The sequence below is a fragment of the Chenopodium album genome, chromosome 11 (genome assembly GCF_948465745.1).
Source record: "Chenopodium album chromosome 11, dcCheAlbu1.1, whole genome shotgun sequence".
In the NCBI taxonomy this organism is placed as follows: Eukaryota; Viridiplantae; Streptophyta; class Magnoliopsida; order Caryophyllales; family Amaranthaceae; genus Chenopodium; species Chenopodium album.
In genome coordinates, this window is record NC_137844.1 from 890693 (window position 1) to 913567 (window position 22875).

Genomic DNA, 22875 nt, shown 5'->3' on the forward strand with positions numbered 1-22875 from the left:
AGACATTTTTGTTTCTAAATAAAAGTATGCATTAGTACAAAATGAAAATTATTTAAGCATTATCAAATGTGAAATGTAATAAAACTATAATGTGAAAATGGGGTGAGATATTACCCTTGAAGAACATAATAATAATAATCCATTAACTCTAAACAAAATATACTTATAACTTGTATAACAGGCTTACAAAAATTACGTATTTAAATATGAGAAGGTATTTCATGCGTACGGACGCACGAAGTGTTTGGTGTGGGAGCCTTGGCTGATATATTTTACTCGTTGGCTTATATGTTTTATGTGTTGGCAGTTGGCTGATATGTTTCATTTATTAACTGATATGGTTTTTGGGTTGGCTAATATATATATTTTGTTGGCTGATTTTTTATTTTTTATTATTTATTATTTTTTTATTTTTCTTTTGTTGGCTGATATCATACATAATTTGGCTTATATGTTTCTTTAGTTGGTTGATATATTTACTTTGTAATTTGATATGTATATTTTAATTGTTGGCTTATATGTTTCATTTTGTAATGATATGTTTATTTTGTTAGCTTACGTGTTGCTTTTGTTGGCTGATACACTTCATTTGTTGGCTGATACGTTTCATTTGTTGACTGATATGTTCCTTTTGGTTGCTGATATATTCCTTCTGTTGGCTTATATGTATTTTTTGTTGGCTGATATACTCCTCTTGTTAGTTTATATATATATATATATATATATATATATATATATATATATATATATATATATATCTTTTGTTGGCTGATTACTCCCCTTGTTGGCTTATATATATCTTTTGTTAGCTGATATACTCTTCTTGTAGGCTTATATATTCCTTTTATTGGCTAATACGTTTTTATTAATGTCTTAGGTCCTTAATGTTGACTAATATTAGACATTGATTGGTTTATATGTTACTTTTATTGGCTTATATGTATGCATCATTTGTTATCTCGTATCATTAACAACCACCAATATTTTTTTTACTTTATTCCCTGTCCTCTTTCCCCCTCTTCCTCTCTTTCTTTCTCTCATCTTTCCCCCCTTCTGCATATGCAATTCCTCACGTCAATCCCACAAATTCACACCACCTCAACTGCACCACCTCCAAACTCACAGATTCCTCGCATCACTCCCACCGAACCACCTCAACTCCACCACCTCCAAACTCACAGATTCCTCACAAATTCACACCACCAATTCCTCACGTCACTCCTACCGAACCACCTCCAAACTCACACCACTACAACTCCACCACCAATAACCTCAAAATCCAGCCACCACAACATCAGCCCCTGCAACTTACAATCAACAACAATCAATCAATTCCAATTAATCTCCAATTTACGCAGCCTGCTCACGCCCACCACCAAACCGCAACTCCCCTGCTCCTCGCCGTAGCAAATTCCTTTACCAATTCGCAAACTATCAAAAATCGCAAATCGCACCCACGCCACCACCATTTCGATTCAATAGTTGAGATTAGAGATGTGAATTTCTGATTTTAATTTAGATCTAGAAACAATGAGAAGCAGATGAGAGAGAAAGAGAAAGGAAGAGAAGAAGGAAAGAGAAAGAGAAAGAGAAAGAGAAAGAGAAGTACGGGACACACAAATTATTGGAATAGTTTGCGTTTAAATATATAGTTTGCGTTTAAATATAGACTCGGATATAAGTATTTCCAAAATAGAGTGGAAGTCATTACAATGCATCCAATTGAACAAACTAAACTATGGGGCCTTATTTACTAAGCATTAGATTAGCCCAATATGAAACCAAACCAATCACAAAGGACAATTTATCAGCACCACTGACAAAACGACGTCGTAACACACACCACATCCATTTCTCTCTCCTCATTTTCCAGATAAAAAAACCTCAAATTTCAGTTAGAAAAAACTCCTGCTCAATTTATTTTTACTCCCAACTTTCCAAACATTCATCACACTCAATCCCCAATTCAATCATCAAAAGACTTGTAAAAAACCCTAATTGTTTCAAATTTTGTAAACTCAGATTCACAATTCGATCCCAAAAAATATTAAAATTGTAGAAATTAATTGTACGGAAAATGGCGGCAGATGATGTGCCATTGGATGATAAATCGAAGAGAATGAGAGATCTGTTATCGAGCTTTTATTCGACGGATCAATCGACTTCAGGAGCTAATTCAAATGCAGTTTCTTCGAAGTATGCTACATTGGATACGATTAATTCCCCTTCTTTTGATCCTGACAACTACATGAATCTATTGGTACTTTCTCTCTCCTTTTTTATTTCTTGAAATTATTGTTTTTAGTCTTTTAGTGAGTTTAATTTGGTTGATTTAGCTTCTTTATTGATGGAATCAGTTTTGTTTTATAAGCATTTTGACACTTAGCTGTGTAATGTGTGCTAATCATGTGGATGATTTGATTATGCTTTGATTTCGGCTTTCGGAGCTGTTGATCAATGAGTTAGAAGATGTTTAATCTGTTTTGGGGGCTGGCATTGAGAATTTTAGCCGATATTCGAGTTGGCTAGCTGATTGTAGTTGGGAGGTGGATGATGTAGACTAATGTAGTACCATAGTAATAGACATAACCCGAACGAAAGTCATTGCGATGTGCTAAAAAGAGAAGAAGGAGCTTGGTGTTGAGATTTAGACTCCTACTTGATCACTTCACTGTCGGGACTCGGGAGACTCGGGACTGTGGGGGAATGGCAAAGTTTTGATACCAACGGATGTATTGAGTACAATAGGGCTACCTACCCTAATTTAGGTTAAATTCAACTCCAGAAATGACTGAATTTTATGTGTTGTGCTCTCGTTGTACTTTAAGACCTATGGTGGTAAAATTATGTAATTCTTGGATTAGTTTAGATAATTTTTTTTGATGGTGTTTTACTTGTACACATGTTTATATGTTTTGTGTAGATTGGGAAGGGGCACGGTGTTGATCTTTGGAGTTTGGACTATTTGGATTGCAATTAATAAAAAACATGTACTTAGTTGACTGCTTTTGCGGGGAATTTTGATACCCGTAAGCTTGCCCCATTAACATTAGGCATCATGGCATCATGCTGATAAATAATAAGAATCTTTGAGAAGGGGATTGGTCAATTGGCATTTGTTCCCCATTGAGCCAAGAAATAAAGACGCTGAGAATGGGAGAGGGGCCCTATATAAACATGGGAGAAATTCTAGATTCATGGTATAATTTTTTTTAAACTCAGGGTATTTGTAGCCACTTTTCATTACATCAAATTATTATGACAATGTTGAGAAAAGCACGGCCTACTCGTGACTGTGTAGAGGGTTGCTTGGGGCCAGTGCCTATTTGCTTAATTGCCTAGCAAAGGTTCTATAGCTTGTGTGGTTATGCAGGGAAAGGTAGATGCTTTGGAGTTGCATTAGATTCCCTGATCTTTTGGATTTCTGGATAAAAGAATACAGAGTATATAACAAAGATGGAGGATTAGGGATTTTCTAGAAACAAGAATTACAAACAGTACTTTATTGTCTATTCCCGGCTTACGCCTTAAAAAAACCTTTGGGAGAAGCCTCGTGAGCATGTCTGCTTAGAGATTCAAGATATACTTATTCTTATCTTCTATCTTTCTTCTCAACAAACCAACCAGCAACCACTATGACAGCCAAAATTCTTGGTCTTTTGTTGTCAACTTGTCATTTACTCATTTTACACTTTTGCCTAGCAAAGTTATCTTTGGTACTTTGTCCTGTTGGGTGAACTTATATATAGTACTGAAGGCATTTCATTTTTGTTTGATCTTAGTTGTTTATTGCCTTGTTGGAGGTTTGTCTTGGATTTGAGTGTAAAATGAATAATAGGCTTTATTAATATTTCCTTTGTTAATACCAGGATATAGTCCATTATTTTTTACAGGCTTATGGGTAGATGAATTAACTTTGCTATTGCCCTGTTTTGTAATCTTGCAATGTATGAGGAATTACTATGGAAGATGTTCTCAGAATTACTTATATCAGTGGTTTTTCGAATCTTGGGAGGTATATTATATCTGCAATTGCGTACTTATACTTGGATATTTCTATATATGCCATTTACAGGTACAAAAATCGAACTTAGAAACACTACTTCAACGACATGTTGAAATGGCAGCTGAGATAAAAAATCTGGACACTGATTTGCAGATGTTAGTGTATGAGAACTACAATAAGTTCATTAGTGCCACGGATACAATAAAAAGGCAAGTTTTGAACTCATCAGCATTGATCATTTGGATGTTTAATGATGGGGGGTTTGATTGTATTATGATGTGTGTTAAATGTTGTAAATCCTTTGTGTCTTCTTTTAATGTTGTCTCTGCCTTGTATTATTTGTAATTCTGTTGCTTTTTTTTTTTTATTTAATTTTTAATTTTTGATTTTTTTTTTCCCTATTGATCTCTGTTAGTGGTTGAGCTTGCATCCACATAAGTCATGCTTGCTAATTTGCACATATAGAATTGTATACCACAATTTCCCATGGCTATGCTTGTCGACCTATGATTCATACTTGTTTCTTTACAATGTGATTGTTTTATGTTATTTACAATTAATTTAATTTTATTAATCTTATAGGATGAATAGTAACATAGTGGGCATGGAAGCAAATATGGAACAGCTACTCGAGAAGGTAGTTTAGTAGTTTGAAAATTAAAGTCATCTATTCAACAATCTCCCACTGAAGTAAATGTTTATTTCTTTTGATTTTTCAACTTTGACTGTGTTGCAGATACTATCGGTGCAATCTAGAAGTGATGGGGTCAACACATCACTGTTTGAGAAAAGGGAACATATCGAAAAGCTGCACCGCACCCGCAACCTTCTACGCAAAATTCAGGTATTTAAGTGGGTGGATAATTTGTTTACTTCGTTTGGTGATGGTTTGATGTTATGTTCTGGTATAGGAGCCCCATTTATGTATCTTTGTAGCTGGAATAGGATTAGTTCCATTTTCTTATGGGGTCTTGTGCTTACTTCAGTTATATGTTAGTGGCGGCCACCCTTGTATGACTAAGCACTTTGGATATTATCTGTTGTAAAGCTGTAAATTATTTCAATCAATCAAAGCCTTAATCCCATGATTTGAAACATGTAAATTATTTATCTTATAAAATTTGAAACATGTATGAAAGTAAATAATTAGATGTTGGTTCTTCATGATTTGTTAATAGTCCATTGTTTAAATGTGCTGGATTTCTTTTCTTTTTGTTGTTTGTTGGGCTTCTAAAATTCATAGCTATAACCAAATTGACTGATTTTTTTACATGTCTGGAATAGAACAGTTTATATATGATTTACCTGAAAGACTTGGGAAGTGCATTAAATCTGAAGCTTATGCTGATGCAGTCAAGTTCTACACTGGAGCTATGCCTATATTTAAGGTTTTCCCTCTGCACTGAATTTATAGGTCCTACTTTTTCTCTGTGTTGTGAGTCATTGCGTAGAAGTGAAGTTAAATTTCTCAAAATCACCCTTTTGTATACTTTGGTTTCTTTCCATTAGGTATATGGAGACTCATCATTCCAAGACTGTAAGAAAGCATCTGAAGAAGCAGTGAGCATCATAATTAAGAATCTGCAGGTAATTAGTCCATTCTGACTCCTGGAGTGAGTTTTTTGAGTTTACATAACTCATTAGTATTTGATGCAATGGAGGTGAAACTAGCTGTTCCCTGTAAGTAGATAATAAATAATTAAGACCCATTACTCAAATTTGTTCAAGAAAGAAAAATTTGAAAAAAGTTGGTGAATCCGAAAACAGAATCTATAGCTTTGGCTTGAAAAGGATTCCCTTCAACAAGAATTGATGCAGTATTTTTGCTTGTACCTTTTCTTCGAATTTACCCCCCCCCCCTTTTTCTGGGAACAGCTTGTCCTTTACATTTGATTTATTTGGGAACAAGAAAGATAACACAAGTAAGGGCTTCTTTCAACTTTGTTGTAATTGCTACCTCCAAATGCTTTGCTGAATCTGTGTCTAAGATGACAATGCAGGCAGGTGATTGTAGTTGTTGGTGGCTGTTGATTCCGTGAGATTCTAAATAGTTATTATTAGTGATAGTGAGTAAGATCGTATTTGGTTTTACTTAATAGGGGATGATTATGAAGAAGGATAACTTTAGCATTCCATGCTCTTTCTTCTTAATAGTGAAGATTATGAAGAAGGATAACTTTAGCATTCCATGCTCTTTCTTCTTCAGGGAAAGCTTTTTTCAGATTCAGAATCCATCCAAGCTAGAGCTGAGGCTGTAATGCTTCTCAAGCAGCTGGATTTCCCGGTGTGTTCTTCATCTCTATCACATTAGCTTAACAATGATTTGTAGTCATTTCCAGCATTTGAAGTTGTGCCAAATGGTTTTGGACTTTCGGTGCACTTTGCTCAATGGTGAATTCATTCAGTGCCCTGTTTGACAAATTTACTCTTTTCAACAGGTGGACAACTTGAAAGATCAATTATTTGAAAAGTTGGAGCAATCCCTTGAGGATGTACAACTCCACTTTGACGGATGTAGCAGCCATTCTGTAAAAGCAGACGAGTCTGTAAAACAAGAATCACCAGATCACGTCCCTGCTGCTCATGAGGTATGCAATGTATTTCCTTCTGTTGAAATAACAATTGGAATTGATCTAAACAACATTAAATTGGACCTATTTTATCTTAATTTTATGCATGTAGTGGCTGTCATCTTAATCATGGAGCAGCAGACCTTTCTAAATCATTGAGTCCTGATCTAGTAGTTCAAAGGATTGGACTCCCCTGGGTACATGCCTGAGCTTCAATTATTCTCGTGATGATAGATCTCCTTCATGCTATCTGGCCTAGTAGCCTACTTGTATGGTTGGCTGTATAACCTGCTTTATGTGCTGGACCTGTAACTGGGTCATTGGGCTTCTATTATGGCATTTATTTTTATAATTCACTTTCTACTTTTTGTTCAAATTCCAGAAAATAGACACCAATTTCCTAACAGTATTAGGAAAGGCCATTGTTTTTTGTAAGTGATAGAAATATGGAATTTAGAGAGGAGTATGGGCTGTATGGTCATTGAAGCCTTTGGATCTGCTAGTAGTCTAGTACCGGTTGCTGGCTCTGATTTTCTAATACAGTACCTTAGTAAGTGATGCTGCTGGCACAAACACATTGTCCATGAATTATGTGAAATATATGGGTAGGCGTGGTGCTGTGCTTTTTCTAGACTTTGTTTTTTTTTTTTTTTTCCTCCATTTTTTGCCCTCAACACAAATTAGCACAGCATGCATGCCCCCCCCCCCCCTCCCCCCCCCCCCCCAAAAAAAAAAAAAAAAAAAAAAAGAAAAGGTTCTGGAACTCTTGTGATTGATACTCTTTTTTAGATGACTAAGATTGACATGAATGTGTTTCTGTCTTTTTGATTGTGAAAACTTCTACTTCTCTATTGTTCATGATTGACATTTGTAATTTGTTGATGCCTATTTACAATTTCATCATATTTCTTGTATCAAGGTTACTTGCTCATAATAGCTACTAGATACATCATATTTACTTGTTGCATAGGTCCCTTTAAATTACTTGACCATTCCATGACCAGGTTTCAACTCGTGAGCTGGTGGAGGCTGTCCGTGCTTATCGTGTTATATTTCCGGATTCTGAGCAGCAACTTATCAGAATCTCACACGATCTTGTTATCAAGTAATTTGAAGTTGAATTACCTTCAACATTTTTGATTGATCACTTCACTCAATCTCTGTACTTATCTACCATAATCTGTTATCTGAATTGATCACTATGTTGCTTCAGGCACTTTGAATCCATTGAGAAGCTCATAAAGAACCAAATTTCTTCCGCAGAATTGTTGGGACTGCTACGTAAGTTTCATTTTCCCCTTCTTATGTCCAAGTGTTGGTCCTGCTCATGATTTTTCGGTTACTTGGGAGAATTATTCTAATTTTTTGAAAATGCTTATGCATCCTGTTTGTTGAACTGCTTTCTGCTTGACTTATTTTGTACATTAAAATAAGCAAACAGTAAAACTCATATGGCTCCTGTTTTAGACTAACCTAAGGAAGGGCAATATTGGTAGTCTAGTATTATTAGGTTAGCCCCTTTAGCCTTTGTATAAATAGAGAGAGAGAGGAGGGAAGCGAAGGTAGGCAGAAATTTGGTATTGAGGGAAACCGTAGAGAGTCACGGCCTAAAGCCATTTTGGAGAGTTGTGAGCTAAACTCACTATTTGAGAGTAATAGCCTTAAGCTATTAACTTATCTTTTGTAACCCTTCCACCATTATTAATCAATCTTAAAGCTTTCATCTTTATTTGTTGCATGATTAAATCAGAAATATAAACCCAGAAAATCAGTTCATTACAGCTCCTACAGGCTACACCTCATAATAAGAGGCATGTCAGTATGTGCTAATAAAGCTTATAGTTTATAGTATGTCATGTGCCCTGGTTCTGCCTGTCTGAAGCTATAGGACTATAACAGTGCTGCTCGTAGTGTTTGGGACTCCATCTTTTTGTTAAAGGTCTCTAGCAGAGTCTCTGTAACTTGGTTTGCTAAGCCAAAGCCTATAGCTCATGGGACACGCATATTGTGATTATTCCATCATAATCTGTAAATTTGCCTATAAATGTGAGTTCATCGTCCTTTAAGTAGAATTGTTTACATTTTATTACTTACGAAAAGGGGAGGAGCTGTGGGTATAGCTCCTAACATGCTCTGGGTAGCGGATATTAGTTTCTTATACACCTCCAAATTTCTTTAAAAGGTGTGTATGTCACAAGGTTATTAAATTAATTTATTTTCTTGTTTAGGACTTGTTTGGGATGATTTGCTGCTGATGGATGAAGTACTGCCTGAAGCAGCTGTTGCTGATGCTTGTTTGGAGGTTTTTCCTTGGAAATTTACATAATTTCTGTTAAAACTTCTGCCTCTTTGACCCATGAGAGCCTGCATCATGACACTTCTCATGTAAAGGGATACTGTTCTTATTGTTTCTTGTCCTGTATTTGTGACCAGGCTGCCAACCATGCTGTCAAGCAGTACATTGCTGGTGCCTTTTCTCATCTTTTGCAGGATATATCTGGTAAATTGTTTTTTTATATGTTAGCTAGACTGTTCAGTTGCATATGTAGAAGTACTTATAAGGATTTGGTTCGATAAGGTTGCAATTTGCCAAGCAGCTGCATGTATTTCTTTATATTATCCCCAACTTGGTACTCAAAAGAATGATAATATAGAATCCAAGAAAGATGTCTAGGATTATTGCTCATGTCAGCGAGGTTTGAGTTGTTTCTGGGTGCTAATCCTATATACCAGCTATATTATGCAAAATTGTTAATTGTTCAATCAAAAGAAACAAACAATAAATTAAGGGCTTGTTCGCAATTGTTTTTGTTTTCTGTTTTTTTTTTTTTTTTTTTTTTTTTTTTTTTTTTTTTTTTTTTTTAAAAAAAAACGAAAAACCAAAGACAGAAAACTAGAAAAAGTTATTTCCGCTTTTTTGTTGTCAGTTTTAAACATCAGGGTACTAAAAAATTTGACCAATTTTTTATTCATTAAATGACCTATATCATATGATCTTGGAATACAAAAAACTATAGTGATACCGAACGAGCCCTAATATAATTGATTTCATTTTTTTTCAGTATCTTCTTTATGCTACGGATATGGCAATTATGAGTTTCTGGGGGTGCTGCAACTCTTATTAATATTGTAAAAACATTTGGTGCTTTACTAATTACTTCCTGTTTCGAAATGATTAACACATTTCTCTCTTTTGGCCGCCTTAGAATACATGGCACACTATCATAACTGGAAAGGGACCACCATTATTAAAATGTATCTATCTCACCCACCATAGCACACTAACTCTCCCACCCTCACATGTCCCTTTTCTAAAATTTTGAATGAATTTATTACCTTTATTTTTAACAACTCACAATATGCCCCCACCCATTATTTTCTTAAATTATGTGCCCAATATAGCGTATCAATTATTCCAAAATGTAGCGAGTAAATTAAGTGAAAGAGATTGAGAAAATGGTGGTAAAAAATGTGTTCCTGTTGTAGACTTGTAGCAGACTAGGTCAATATGGAGCTTAGTCTTAAATGAGCCCTAACTTTGTTTTGGTAGCTATATATGGGAACTAAGTCATTGAGATAAACCTAGATAGAAGGTGATGAATGCTATTAGCTATTTAGGTTTTAGAGTAAACACCCTTGGTTATGGTAAAGTCTGTAGCTGTGGACTTTGGACATTTTATACTACTACATTGTATAGCATATGTTCGACCCGAATTTGTATCTGTCTAAATGTTGATGTTGATGATCATCGTTTGGAATTTTTTGGTTGATGGGTTATGTATAATAAAACATTTTGGAACTTGCAGACTCACTGATGAAAGTTCAAATTAACCAAAAGGAGGCAGTGAAAGAAGAGCATCCTTTGCAGGCAATACTGGAGGCCAGCAAGAAGGCAGTTATACAAGGGAGTATGGGTGTCTTGCTGGTAATACATGTGTCAACGAAATCTACCTTTACATATTTGCATAACTTACATGAACTGAGAAAAGCAGTTTCTACTCTATAATGTCATGTCTTGTGCAAGAATGCTCATTACCTGTCTCATAGGCAACACAACATCATAGCTGTCTGGGCATGGCTTTCTGTACCGCAGTCATAATTTCATAGACATTCTTAATATTTTGTTTGCCTTTTGTCTACTTTCAGGATACCCCGGCATATTTCTAATTCTAAATCAGTTTTCTTGTTTTTCATTTGTGTTGCCGTGTCAATGATTCAAATCAATGTTTTGTGACTTCTTATAGGACTTTCGCCAACTCCTGGATGATAGCCTGCCTCTGCTAAGTAGCCTGAGAGATTTGATAGTTGATTGGGTTCAAGAAGGATTTCAAGACTTCTTCAGATCACTATATAATCGCTTTCTACAGCTTTCGGGGAAAAGTAATTCAGCTACTCAAGATATAATCTTTCATGATGGCATACAAGGAGATAAGACTGTTGCTGGACTTGTTCTTGTTCTGGCACAGCTCTCTGTTTTTATAGATCAAAACGCCATTCCAAGAATCACTGAGGCAAGTACTCCTGAGTTTTCTTGATTCTTCTTAGGTTAATGTTTGTTATGGAGTCCTTAAATCTTCTTTCTACACTGTGAGATTGCCTATGACGTTGCACTTTTTTATCAGGAGATCGCAACTTCATTTTCTGGTGGTAGTGTTCGGAAATATGAGAGTGGCCCTGCGTTTGTTCCTGCAGAAATATGCAGAATTTATCGATCAGCTGCTGAAAAATTTCTGCACCTTGTAGGTTTTCTTACTCTTTGTTTTTAATCATCTAATACCAGTAATATTGCTTTTCATTTTACCTACTTTTAGTCCTCAATTTTCTCTAAGATCTTGAACTCAGCTTCTTTAATTCTCTTGTTTAAATGGCAATGGCCAAAAGAAAACAAATAGGAAAGAAGGTAAAAGAAGACATTATGGTGGTTTCCTTTCTGGTTTGGAATCTTAGCTATATAGGGATTTGATAATTTGCTAACTGCTATTTTAGTTGTTTTTAAAATGTTAATATTACAGTTTTCTCAAATTATGAGCCATTGTTTTGCCTATGTGTGTGTGTGCATGTACATCGAGATGCAAATATACTCTTAGGCATCCACCCATGTACTTCAACACTTGGCCATTGGAATTTAATTTAATTGGGGTTACATATCTGTGCTGAGCACATCTAGTGCATGGTGTTTCCTTCTTTACTTTTTTTTTGTAAATAAATTGTGCATAGTGTTTCACTCTTGGTATGCTGTATATAATCTCTTTGGAGTATGCCTCCATTTGAAGAATCTTTATATTGAAAACTAATCCACTTAAATTAGTAGGTTTTATTTTCTTTCAGAAATCACAATTCTTCCCATACTCTATTGTTATGATCTTTCTTGTCCCTCTTTTTACTGAAATATTGTGTAACTACTCATTTTGCAATTATTTTTTCTCCATCCTTCAGTACATAAAAATGAAAACTCAGAGAGTTTCAGTTCTCCTGAAAAAGCGGTTTACAACACCTAATTGGATCAAGGTAAGTACAAATTCACAGTTACGTTATATTTTCATGTATGATTGTTTTGGTTTGTTTATAATAATCTGATATCCATCTTTTTGTGGTTCTTACAGCACAAGGAGCCTAGAGAAGTCCACATGTTTGTTGACTTATTTCTTCAAGAGGTTTGTTTTCTTGTTTATTATTTTCAATTATTATGACATTTTTCAAACCAAAGCAGGGGCTAATTACTTGCGACTTAGTGCAATTCTCTGTGGCTTACAAGAAAAGTTTCTCTTGGATTTTAGCAAGGATGAGGATCTTTGCTTGTTAGTTATAAGCTATACACCTTCACATTACTAAAGCTGCTTATTGGTAGGAGTCACATTGGGCTGTTAAATTGTTTCATTAGTCTGGGCTTTCTCATCCCTACCATCTCATGCTTGTATAGACTGATAGCACTCAAATCCCTACAAACTACCCCATAACATAGCTGGGCCCAAAGCGAGAATAAGCCCGATTCTTCTTGTTACCACCCCAACATATTCTCAATACATGTTTCTTTCTTTGCAAGTTGAATTCCAGACCTGCTGAATGCTAGGTCTAGGTGCTTCCAATGCCACTGTTCTTACTGTTCGAATTTGTATCTGGATCCCAATCAAGCTGTAACAGTACAAGTATCGACATATCGTTTGAAAACAAATGCCTAGGTACACATTCATTTCATGTTGATTTTTTTTTTTTTTTTTTTTGGGTTGCAGTTGGGAGGAGTACTGTCTGAAGTGAAACAACTTTTACCCGAGGGACCCACCCGTAAACATCGTCGTGCTGATAGTATGAGCAACGCCAGCAGTACATCTTCACGAAGTAATCCATTGCGTGATGAAAAGCTACTAACCAGATCTAACCCTCAAAAGGCCAGGAGTCATCTGCTTGAGACCCATCTAGCTAAATTATTTAAGCAGAAAATGGAAATTTTTACCAAAGTTGATGCCACACAGGTAAACCCTTGATAATTGTACGACAGTGCAGCTGTTGCTAATTTGCAGCTAATTTGTGGGCATGGTATGATTCAGGATTCTGTCCTAACTACAATAGTGAAGCTTTGCCTGAAAAGTCTGCAAGAATTTGTTCGATTGCAGACCTTCAACCGGAGTGGATTTCAGCAAATCCAGTTGGACACACAGTTCTTGAGGGATTCTATTAAGGATAATGTGGAGGATGAAGCCGCTGTTGATTTTTTACTTGACGAGGTAATGGAACCTATAAACTTATAGTGTTGTATGCTGTGCTTAACTTTTGATCAGTCACAAAGTCAATTTTATTGGCTTGCTTGTGTTCGTGTGGTAATTGTGAAAGGACAAAACTGAAATGGCTATTTGTTTGAATTGTCAGGTAATTAATGCTGCTGTAGAGCGTTGTCTGGATCCAATCCCATTAGAGCCCCCAGTTTTAGACAGACTTATACAAGTAAAGTTGGAAAAACCCAGGGAACAAACAGCTGGCCGTCCATAGTTGTGGACAATCTCTTGTAGCATTTGATACATGTAACAACTCCTCCGCTAATTACCCATACATGCCTTGTGTGAAGTCCAAGAAAGGAGCGCGCTCTTTGATATTCTGGACAAGTGAAGCACGTATCACGTAAAGGATGAGAAATTGAGAATTGAGTTGTGCAGTTGTTCTGCGCATTGGTTAGTGTCGTTGCAATGTTTATTAGAACAGCGCATCATCAAGGATCAAATTTGTAATGCTGACAGTATCAATACCAAAAAAAAACAGATATTTTACACCCGATCTTTACATATTCAATATTCCTTCTCTCTCTTTGTTTCTCTACCCATCTCTCCCTCTTTACAGCAACAATATCTCGTGGTCGAACATTAATGGTTATGTATGAGTGTATATTACCAAAAGTTTGAAACTTTTGTTCTGGCTGGAGATAGTATTAGCAGTTTGAACACCATTTAAGATGTTGACAGGTGATTGTGATTCCATGTATGTCGGAAACCTTTTGATAAAAAGGACCAGTTATTCTTGTAAATCTTCACAGTTTTGGAGTGAACTGTATGATGCGCCTTTACCCTGTGTAGCTTGATTAGAGAAGTTGGGTTATTTTCTTCATTCATGGAAAGAGAAGCTTTTTTGCAAATGTTAATTCCAAACAACATTCGGGAGTACAAATTAAAAGTTTTCATTTTTTTAATTGTAAGAAGTCACAATACATTGTGATATACGAGTATTGATGAGATATGATCCCTGTTCTTAAGTGTCTTTTTCAAAATCATAATTAATGGTGACAAATAATATTTTTACTTATTTGTTGATTGAATGAGCAAATGGTGTACATAATAGGCTTTCTATTTATTCCTATTACTCTAAGATTAATTACATAAGGCTTCTTCGATTTTGTCAAAGTGAACACAAAATATTTACATATCAAGAAATTTGAAGTTTCAAGTTTATATAGATTTATATAATTAATAATAATATACTTTACTTGTTTTTGGTTTATTTTCAAATTATTTGTCAAAAAAAGTTTTATTTTCAAAGTCACTGATACTAATTAAGAGCCCAATTTTCTTGTTTTAATAGATTTACTAAGGCAGGTTTTATTGCCTCTCGAATAAAAGGAAGTTTAATTATTTTTTAGGAGCAAATCTTTTCACAATTAGCTCTTTTTCTTTTTGATATAAACAGAGTAATGGCGACGAGGCTACTTACTTTCTTCACCTTCTTGGTAAGCAATAATCATTGTATTTTATATCCAAAATATATATATATATATATATATATATATATATATATATATATATATATATATATATATATAAAATTCTGTATATATTAATGCATATAAAGTTGAAAAAAAAAACGAAGTTTATGTATTTATTTTAAAAACCCTTCCTTTGAGCTAGTTTGTAACTAGATTGTTTAATGTTCGGGTAGAATCCTTGCAGTCTTTATATGTAAAATTTTTTATTTATTTATTTTTATTTTTATTTTTATTATTTTTTTTTTTAAAGAGCTATGATATATTGATATGCAACTTAATTGTGCATTTGTCCGTTATCACATACAGATGTTTGTCGCGTTATTGCTACTAAGTGTCATTAACCCAATATGGTATCATAGGATGAAAAACGTCGCGAAGAATGTGAATATGGAAGCAAGCTATGCTCGTTATGAACTTGTTCAAGACGTAGCAAAACTTAAACCTCCCATAAATTCATCAACAATCAATCTAGCAAGTGTTTTGGTTTGTTTTATAGTTGTACGTAAATGATTATACTACTTTTGTAATAATAATTCTCATAAAATTCCATTATTCCATGATTTTCAATTTATGGTTACTAAATAAAAGAGAATTCTGTATTGAAACTTTAAAATAAAATATTTTTATTTTATAAATTTTTTTTACAGAATTACATTAAGTTTAGATCAGTATATATTATTACGGAGATTTGTCAGGATATGAGTGTTTAACGGAAACATATTCTCCATATATATTTTGTGGATGATCAATTGAATACCCTATTCTCCATATATATATATATATATATGACAAAGAGAACTTCATAAGTAAACTGCCATATATATAGTAATCAGTGGAAGTGGATTGCACCTTCAAGCCCACTATAGAAACTTCATAACTAGAAGAATCTAGTTAATTAAGTTGACTTCCTTGGACCTCATTGTAGTCAATTATTTGCCAACATTCTAGATAAATCATGATAATTGGATGAAAATGTTTAAGAAGATTTTTGCTAAATGTAATCCATAGAAGAATGGTATATTTGTCTAGTATATTCAATTCAAACAGTTGGTAATGTGACAATTAATTTTAATTTGAATAGATAACTTTTTAATTTATTTTATACTGTAATTTAATTACTCCGTATTTTGTTTTGTAATTTACTTCATAGTTAGGTTTAAAACTTTTTCAGGTTGCGCCTGCATTATTTATATCACTATTGGTCATACCTCATACAATCCAAGCTTCATTCATTGGATTGGATGGCCTCTTCTTTTCATATATCAAAGTAGATGATCAAATATTTGCATTATACCCAAACTCTACTTTTGCAAATAATCTTGATCATTACACTCGGTATACTCAACTAGTAAATTCTACTAGCGGAGAATTACTTGGAGAAGCCAATATCAGAAAACCACTCAATATAGCCAATGAGACATGGTTCAAAAATGCAATGGATAGCCCAAATGGCTATGCATCGTTAGGGTCTCGATGGAGTACTAACAACGGAAAAGAATTGTCGAGTCTATTCTTAGACACCGTGAGGCTAGGTAAAGCCGGAGCTATCTCTCTTGGTTTTTCTAGTGAAGTAATAACAACGTTTTTCTCTATTACAAATCTTTTGGGTGCAAGCTTGTACATGGCAACCCTTGGTGGTGACAAGGTATTAATAGATGGTATAAAAGACGTCGACATAAAAATTAAGAATGGTAAAGCTTTGGTGCAAGGTAGCAACCAAACTTATATAGGTGAAATTTCATGCAATCCCTACAAAAATGGAATTACCAATATTGGTGGTACCGCCTTAGACATTGGAGGAACCAATTACATTTTCTATTGCTCGTTGATTGATATTGCCAGGGTGCCAATGGTATGTTTTTATGTTATTTTACACACAATCCATATAAATTACATCGTCAATATTACATATCATTTACAAAGTGTTATTAAAATTTTCATTTTTCATATGTATATAACTATAATGTAGGTATATGTATTGGCTTATCCAAGCAATAGATTAATTATCAATGTCCTCGAGCACATGAAGATGGAGTTGATACCTATAATAATTATCTTGTGGGTTGGCATGTTTGCGTTTGTCACGTCGCTTGTTAAAGCGGAAAGGAGGGAAGTGCAATTATGTGTAGCATACATGAGAGAAATGGAGAAAACAACACAAGTCGAGAGAAAGAGTATAAAGCAAAGTTTGGCCTTTGCAAGTGCTAACCATGATGTTCGCGGCTATTTAGCTTGCATCAAGGGCTTGACTGAACTCTCTGCCACTGATCTTCATCCCTCTTCTCAAGTTGCTTCTAACTTGAGGAAGATAGATACTTGTGTTGAGGATCTTTTGGGTAATACAAAGTATAAACATATTTATACATGTTTTATTCAAGGAAGATTGTTTGTAACAACTAATACCTCTGTTTTAATGTTGAAATATGCCGCATTAGTGAATTCCATCCTAGATTTCAGCAAGATAGAAGCAGGAAAAATGAAATTGGAGGAGAATGAGTTCAGTTTAGCACAACTTCTTGAAGATGTAGCTGATTTACACCACCCGGTTGCTATGAAAAAGGGAGTAGAGGTGATCCTAGACCCTTGTGATGGTTCCATCTTCAAGCACTCCCAAGTAAGAGGTGACCGCGGCAAGCTCAAACAGATTCTTGGCAACTTGCTAAGTAATGCAGTCAAGTTTACTTCGCAAGGGAACATTTGTATCAAGTTCAAGCAAAGAAGCCGAGCTTTGAGACCTCTATCATTGCTTCAAACAGGAACAACTTGTTAAACTGGTTGTCGCGCTTCTTCCATGAGAATGAACGTGCATATAATGATCTCGAAAACATGAAGACAATCAAGCAAGATTCAAACTGTATTGAGTTTGAGTTTCTGGTGGAAGATACAGGTCCTGGGATCCCTAAGGACAAGCGTCATTTGATCTTTGAGAACTTTGTTCAAGTCAAAGACAACTCTGCTGGGCAAGATGGCACTGGCTTGGGACTAGGCATTGTCCAATCTTTGGTATGTATGTTTGACATAAAAAAATGAAGTCAATTTATTTGCAAAACTACTTATGTTATGATTAAATATTCAGTGTTAAATGTAACACTATTAAGGCGCATGAAAATTATTTGCAGGTAAGATTGATGGGGGGAGACATGGAAATCGTGGACAAAGCCAATGGCGAGCGAGGGACATGCTTCAAATTCAACATCTTTTTGATAGTACAAGAGGAATGTTTGGATAACCCGAGGCAAGAATTGACAGAGCATAGGGACATCAATTCAGGCGCAGGGTTAAGCACATGTATTCGTAGCCCTAGAGGTGAAAAGTCTTTAGTGATTCTCTTAATCAAGAATGATGAGCGGAGAGGAATGATCCATAGATACATGAAGAGATTCGGAGTAAACTTGAAGGTCCTAAGCCAAGGAAAGCAACTCTCTCCAACTCTTAAGAAGGTCAAATCTATGCTCATTGAGCCTCAATATTACAACTCATCGTCAGGGAGGTCAGACACGAGCCCTCCTCGTGGAACCTACTTGAGTAGCAGCTCTGAGCGCAGTGGTAGAGGTTAATCAAAACTGCTTCCTCTTAATATGATGGATGGTACCAATGAAGTCCTTCCGGTGTACAAAAGGTCCACTATTCTAGGGTCAGTGAAATGCATACTACTTGTCATAGACTGGAATGCAGGGGATGATTTTCAGAAAATGCAGAGATCAGTGTCTGAGTTTAGAAAGGACTTATACATGACATACATCAAGGTAGTTTAGCTCGATAGACCTGACACCCGTAGGGCTCATTTCCAAGGCTTACAAGATGAGAGTCTCCCTTCAACAGATCTTATTATATCGGAACCTCTTCATGGGTCACGTTTATCAAAGATTATAAGGCTTCTCCCTGAGTTTGGGGGTGATTCTATAAGATCTCCTGCTTATGGAAGATCCAAGCAATCCAACACTCGTGTTGCAGTTTTATTTACACAATCAGAAACTGAAGAAGATATAGATGAGTGTAATCCCCCGTATTTTTAAATATTTTATAAATGAAAATTTATTTTATTTATAATATTTATTTGTTATTTTTCATAATTTAATTTCAAAAGTTTCAAATTATTAATTTGGGTCGAAAATTATTTGAACAAATTATTTTATGCACCTTTATTCTACAATTTATGTCCAATCACACAAGCCTAACCCATTTGTTTACTTAATCGACCCATTATTTTTATGAGGCCCAATCTTTCTTTTTACCCTACAATAATTCTCTCCTATAAATACCCCATGAATCTCTAAAAATTTCCCACACAAAAAGGTTAGTCTTATTTTCATCCTCCTTTGTTTCATTATTTTGCTTAATGTTAATTTAATTGTTTTGAATTTTGATTTTAGTATAAAGATTATATTTTTAGTATCAAATTATATTTTAATGGTATAAATATTATAAATTTCAGATTATATTTATGTTATAAATTTCATATTTTATGAATTATAAACCTAGGGTTTCAATTTATTGAAAATCATGATTTTAGGGTTTTTATGAACAATTGATTTAGGGATTTTATAGTAATGATGTTTTGAAATTTTGGTGATTATAACTAGTGATTAGTTTAACTTAATTCCAGATTATTTTGAACACATAGATTCGTGTTTTAATTTTTAGATTTCCGTTCGTTAATATTAATCCCGTTTTAATCCCAATCAGGTTCTAAACTCATCCGATTTTGACAAAAAAGTAGTGTTTTCCATGTGGAAACAACGTTTTAAGAAAGACTCACTACCTTTGGTAGTGATTACCACCCTCTCGTGGCCAAATTCAGCCTTTAAATATGATTTTCGGGCAGTTTTTGGTTTTTAACGAAGTTTTTTTTAAATTTTATCCTTGAGTTTAAAGGGTAAGAGATAATTTAATTTTTCTATGGATAACTCAAGTATAAAGATGTATTTTGATGAAGTTTTGAAGTGGTTTTCGATTAGTTTAAAATGCTGGAATTTTATTTAAAGTAGTATAATTGTGATTTTAATAAAAGGGTGTGATTACCTATTAAAAGGGAGATTTTTAGGGGTTTTTATATAATTTTTAGATTTTTATTAGACTTTGAACTTGCTGTAATTTCATGTATAAGAGTGTATTTTAAGGTTTTTACGAAGAAAATTTAAAGAACTATATATAAGCCTTTAAGTTTAACAAAAGGGAAGGTTTTAAAGTGTTGTTTGATTTGGATTTTGAAGGTTTTAAAGTAAGTTAGTATTGCTGTAAATTTGATTGATTGGGTATTGATTGAGATGTTATTATTTAGCTTAGGAGAGGAGTTTATTGAAGGTGATTTCTAGTTAGTAAAGTGACATACTAATTCGTTTGCTCAAGGTACGTACAAGTTACGAAACCTTTCTTTTAGGTGCATGTTTAAGGACGACGAATCGAGAACTTAGTATCATGTATAGGGATGATTGAGTTAAATTTTTTGGTTATACATTGTGAATTTCGTATGACGTACACTATTTTATATTGCAAGTATTATTTGTGCTCTAATTATGCAAGGTGCGCTTAGAGGCAAATGTATATGATTGGTGTAATGATTAATTTATTACTCATTCATGATTATGCAAGCAGGATGAGTAAAGGAAGAATTTAAGTCTTCTAAGACGAGGTTGAGGTTTTGGGGTGCCTTATGCACTCAAGATGTTTATACACCGAGGTAGTAAAGGAATAAATAATAAATGTTACTTGCCACTAATAAATCAAGAATTGAAATTGAAAAGTTATTTTACTTGATTGAATTGATATTGGATTGATTGTATTGTTATGCATATGAGTCATCACCAAGTTTAAACCTGTAAATCACGTAAAGTGCAAGATGGATGAGCAATAAAATTCTGGATTGGTGCACTTCTGGAGTAATGACAATCAGGGGTTGGGGTACATGGGGTATTAGCCGTGTACTTTTCTCGAGGCCGTCTGATCTACGAGTCTCTTATTTCAAATATTTTTCAAAACTAGGAGTTAGGTGAGATCTCATACTAACTACGGTCACGGAGTCGCGCCCGTGGTCGTTGGATGTTTATTGATGTTTCCGAAAGGAGGCATGGGGTTTTTCTTTTATTGATGTTCCAAATGGAGCATGGGTTGGACAACCTTGTCTATTGCGTAATCCAATGAATAAAAATAATGATTTACCTATTATTAATTAATGGAGTCTTAGCAATATAAATAGTTGAGTCGTGTGTTGAGTCTGTAATTTAATGATGCATGATGATTGATTATTGGTAGCATGTTATGGATTTCTTAATTTATTTTGCAGCTTGTATGTACTCAGCTTTGCTGATTGCGTGCTTTGTGTGTCTTTCTTTGGTCATGGCCTTCACCTTTCAATGACCCTGTGACGATCCAATTTTTACACTTGTAATATTGGGGAGCAGAATTATCACAGGTTCTTACACATGCAGCATTCATCAGGGTTGTGGGATCTTGAGTAGAGAGTTGGTTGTTTGCATTTTATTTCTTTTGCAAGTTTGAATTTATTTTAATTCGATTTTATTTGACACTATTTCTTTTGGGTTTGAATTTATTTGAACACTGAATTTAATCACTTACTACTTTTATTGGGTTTTGAATAAGGGCCTTAATGGTTTCAAGTTGTATGACTTAATTTGGTTTCATTCGTTGGTTTTGAAACTTATTTATAACTGATTTAGTTTTTCCGCTGCTATTTTCTGATAAAGCCTTAACGTTTGAACACGTGGCGGTAGCACTCCAGTAATTCTCTTGAATATTGTTCAGGGTCCTCACAGGTTTAAAGAGAGAATTATTGGGGTGTTACAATGAGTCATCTAGTGGTGGGGAGATCAAGCCAGCAAGGAGTAGTCGAAGTTTGAAACTTACTAATGGTAGTGATAACTATGTTCAGAAGCCAGAAGTCCCTCAAGTTCTAAGGAGCTCTAGCAGTGAAAAGTCCTCATCGATGACTAAAACTACTCAAATAGGAGAAATACAAGAAGTTCCAAGGTAATGTCATGTAATGATGTATATATATTCACATTTTCCATGATTTCAAGTTGTTTAATTCAAAGGTAAATGTCTTCTATTTTATATACTTGTGCTAACAGTGAAGCAGAGATCAAGGAATCTCCTTTAGAAGGAAAAAAGATACTGATTGTTGAAGATCATTTGTTACAAAGAAAGCTAGCTGAAACATGTGTTACGCGCTTAGGTGCCGAAACTCAGGCATGTGGAAATGGCAAAGAAGCTATTGAGGTGGTTTGCAAAGCATTGAGCAACCAACCAAAAGGAGAACCCTCTAATTTTCCATATGATTTTATAATCATGGACTTTGAGGTAAGCTACACAATTTATTTCTGTTCAACTTATAAGATACAGTAATTCACAATTTTTACTAACCTGAGGTATCTTGTGTTGATCTCAGATGCCAGTGATGACTGGCTTTGAAGCAACACAGAAAATCCGCGAAGAAGAGAAGAAGTACGGACTACACATTCCGATTATTGCACTGTCAGCTCATGAGGTGGATGGAGAAGAAGGCAGGAAGATTGCTGAGGCTGGAATGGATTCCCACCTAACAAAGCCACTCCGTCGTGAAGAGCTTCTTAAAGTACTACAATATTTGTCTGTCAATAGAATCTAGAGTCAGATTAATTTTTCTGTTAGCTCTTTACTGGCAAGACAACTATTCAGGAACATTGACAATGCAGGTATTTGATTTTTCATGACTTCTCTTTTATATAAACTTTATCAAACACTTCCTAGAGCTTTTCTTCAGATGTTTATCTGTTTTATTTTTTGTTGTATAAATAAAAGCCATTTCTATTAGACTTCGTAAACACTAACTCACTTTCATACCTCCAGTCTGACTACATATTGATTTGTTTACTTGTTACCTGCACTTGCAGTCAGATCGGTTCTATAATGTTCTGAAGAGTCATGGGGCTCTTTCCCGCCTCATAAATCTTCCTCATGAAAGTCTCAAGGGTCACATGGCTCTTTGCCGCCAAGTGATTTCTGTGACTGGTGGTGGTGTTGCAGAGGTGAAGGAAACATAGAATGGAGACTACTCT

The 22875-nt window shown here is 34.8% G+C and overlaps 3 protein-coding genes across 3 annotated transcripts; all 3 read left to right on the forward strand.

The window, feature by feature from the left end:
* Positions 1 to 988: 988 nt before the first annotated feature.
* LOC145567087 (vacuolar protein sorting-associated protein 51 homolog) lies at positions 989 to 13842 on the forward strand. The gene is made up of 20 exons (XM_081626314.1): positions 989 to 2260; positions 4076 to 4215; positions 4589 to 4643; positions 4743 to 4850; positions 5296 to 5394; positions 5516 to 5593; positions 6213 to 6290; positions 6445 to 6594; positions 7581 to 7681; positions 7790 to 7857; positions 8805 to 8878; positions 9010 to 9076; positions 10383 to 10501; positions 10821 to 11087; positions 11199 to 11315; positions 12013 to 12084; positions 12180 to 12230; positions 12807 to 13046; positions 13122 to 13298; positions 13441 to 13842. Exons 1-20 carry the CDS (start codon positions 2078 to 2080, stop codon positions 13558 to 13560), a joined length of 2364 nt encoding a protein of 787 aa, XP_081482440.1. The 5' UTR covers positions 989 to 2077; the 3' UTR covers positions 13561 to 13842.
* Positions 13843 to 14749: 907 nt separating this feature from the next.
* Positions 14750 to 17591, forward strand: LOC145568028 (histidine kinase CKI1-like). The gene is made up of 4 exons (XM_081627472.1): positions 14750 to 14785; positions 15128 to 15304; positions 15993 to 16673; positions 16791 to 17591. The coding sequence occupies exons 1-4, from the start codon at positions 14750 to 14752 to the stop codon at positions 17589 to 17591; spliced, it is 1695 nt and encodes a 564-aa protein (XP_081483598.1).
* An 811-nt stretch (positions 17592 to 18402) lies between these two features.
* On the forward strand, positions 18403 to 22860 carry LOC145568029 (histidine kinase CKI1-like). The gene is made up of 6 exons (XM_081627473.1): positions 18403 to 18567; positions 18688 to 18827; positions 21638 to 21808; positions 21910 to 22138; positions 22227 to 22412; positions 22711 to 22860. Exons 1-6 carry the CDS (start codon positions 18403 to 18405, stop codon positions 22858 to 22860), a joined length of 1041 nt encoding a protein of 346 aa, XP_081483599.1.
* Positions 22861 to 22875: the final 15 nt, after the last annotated feature.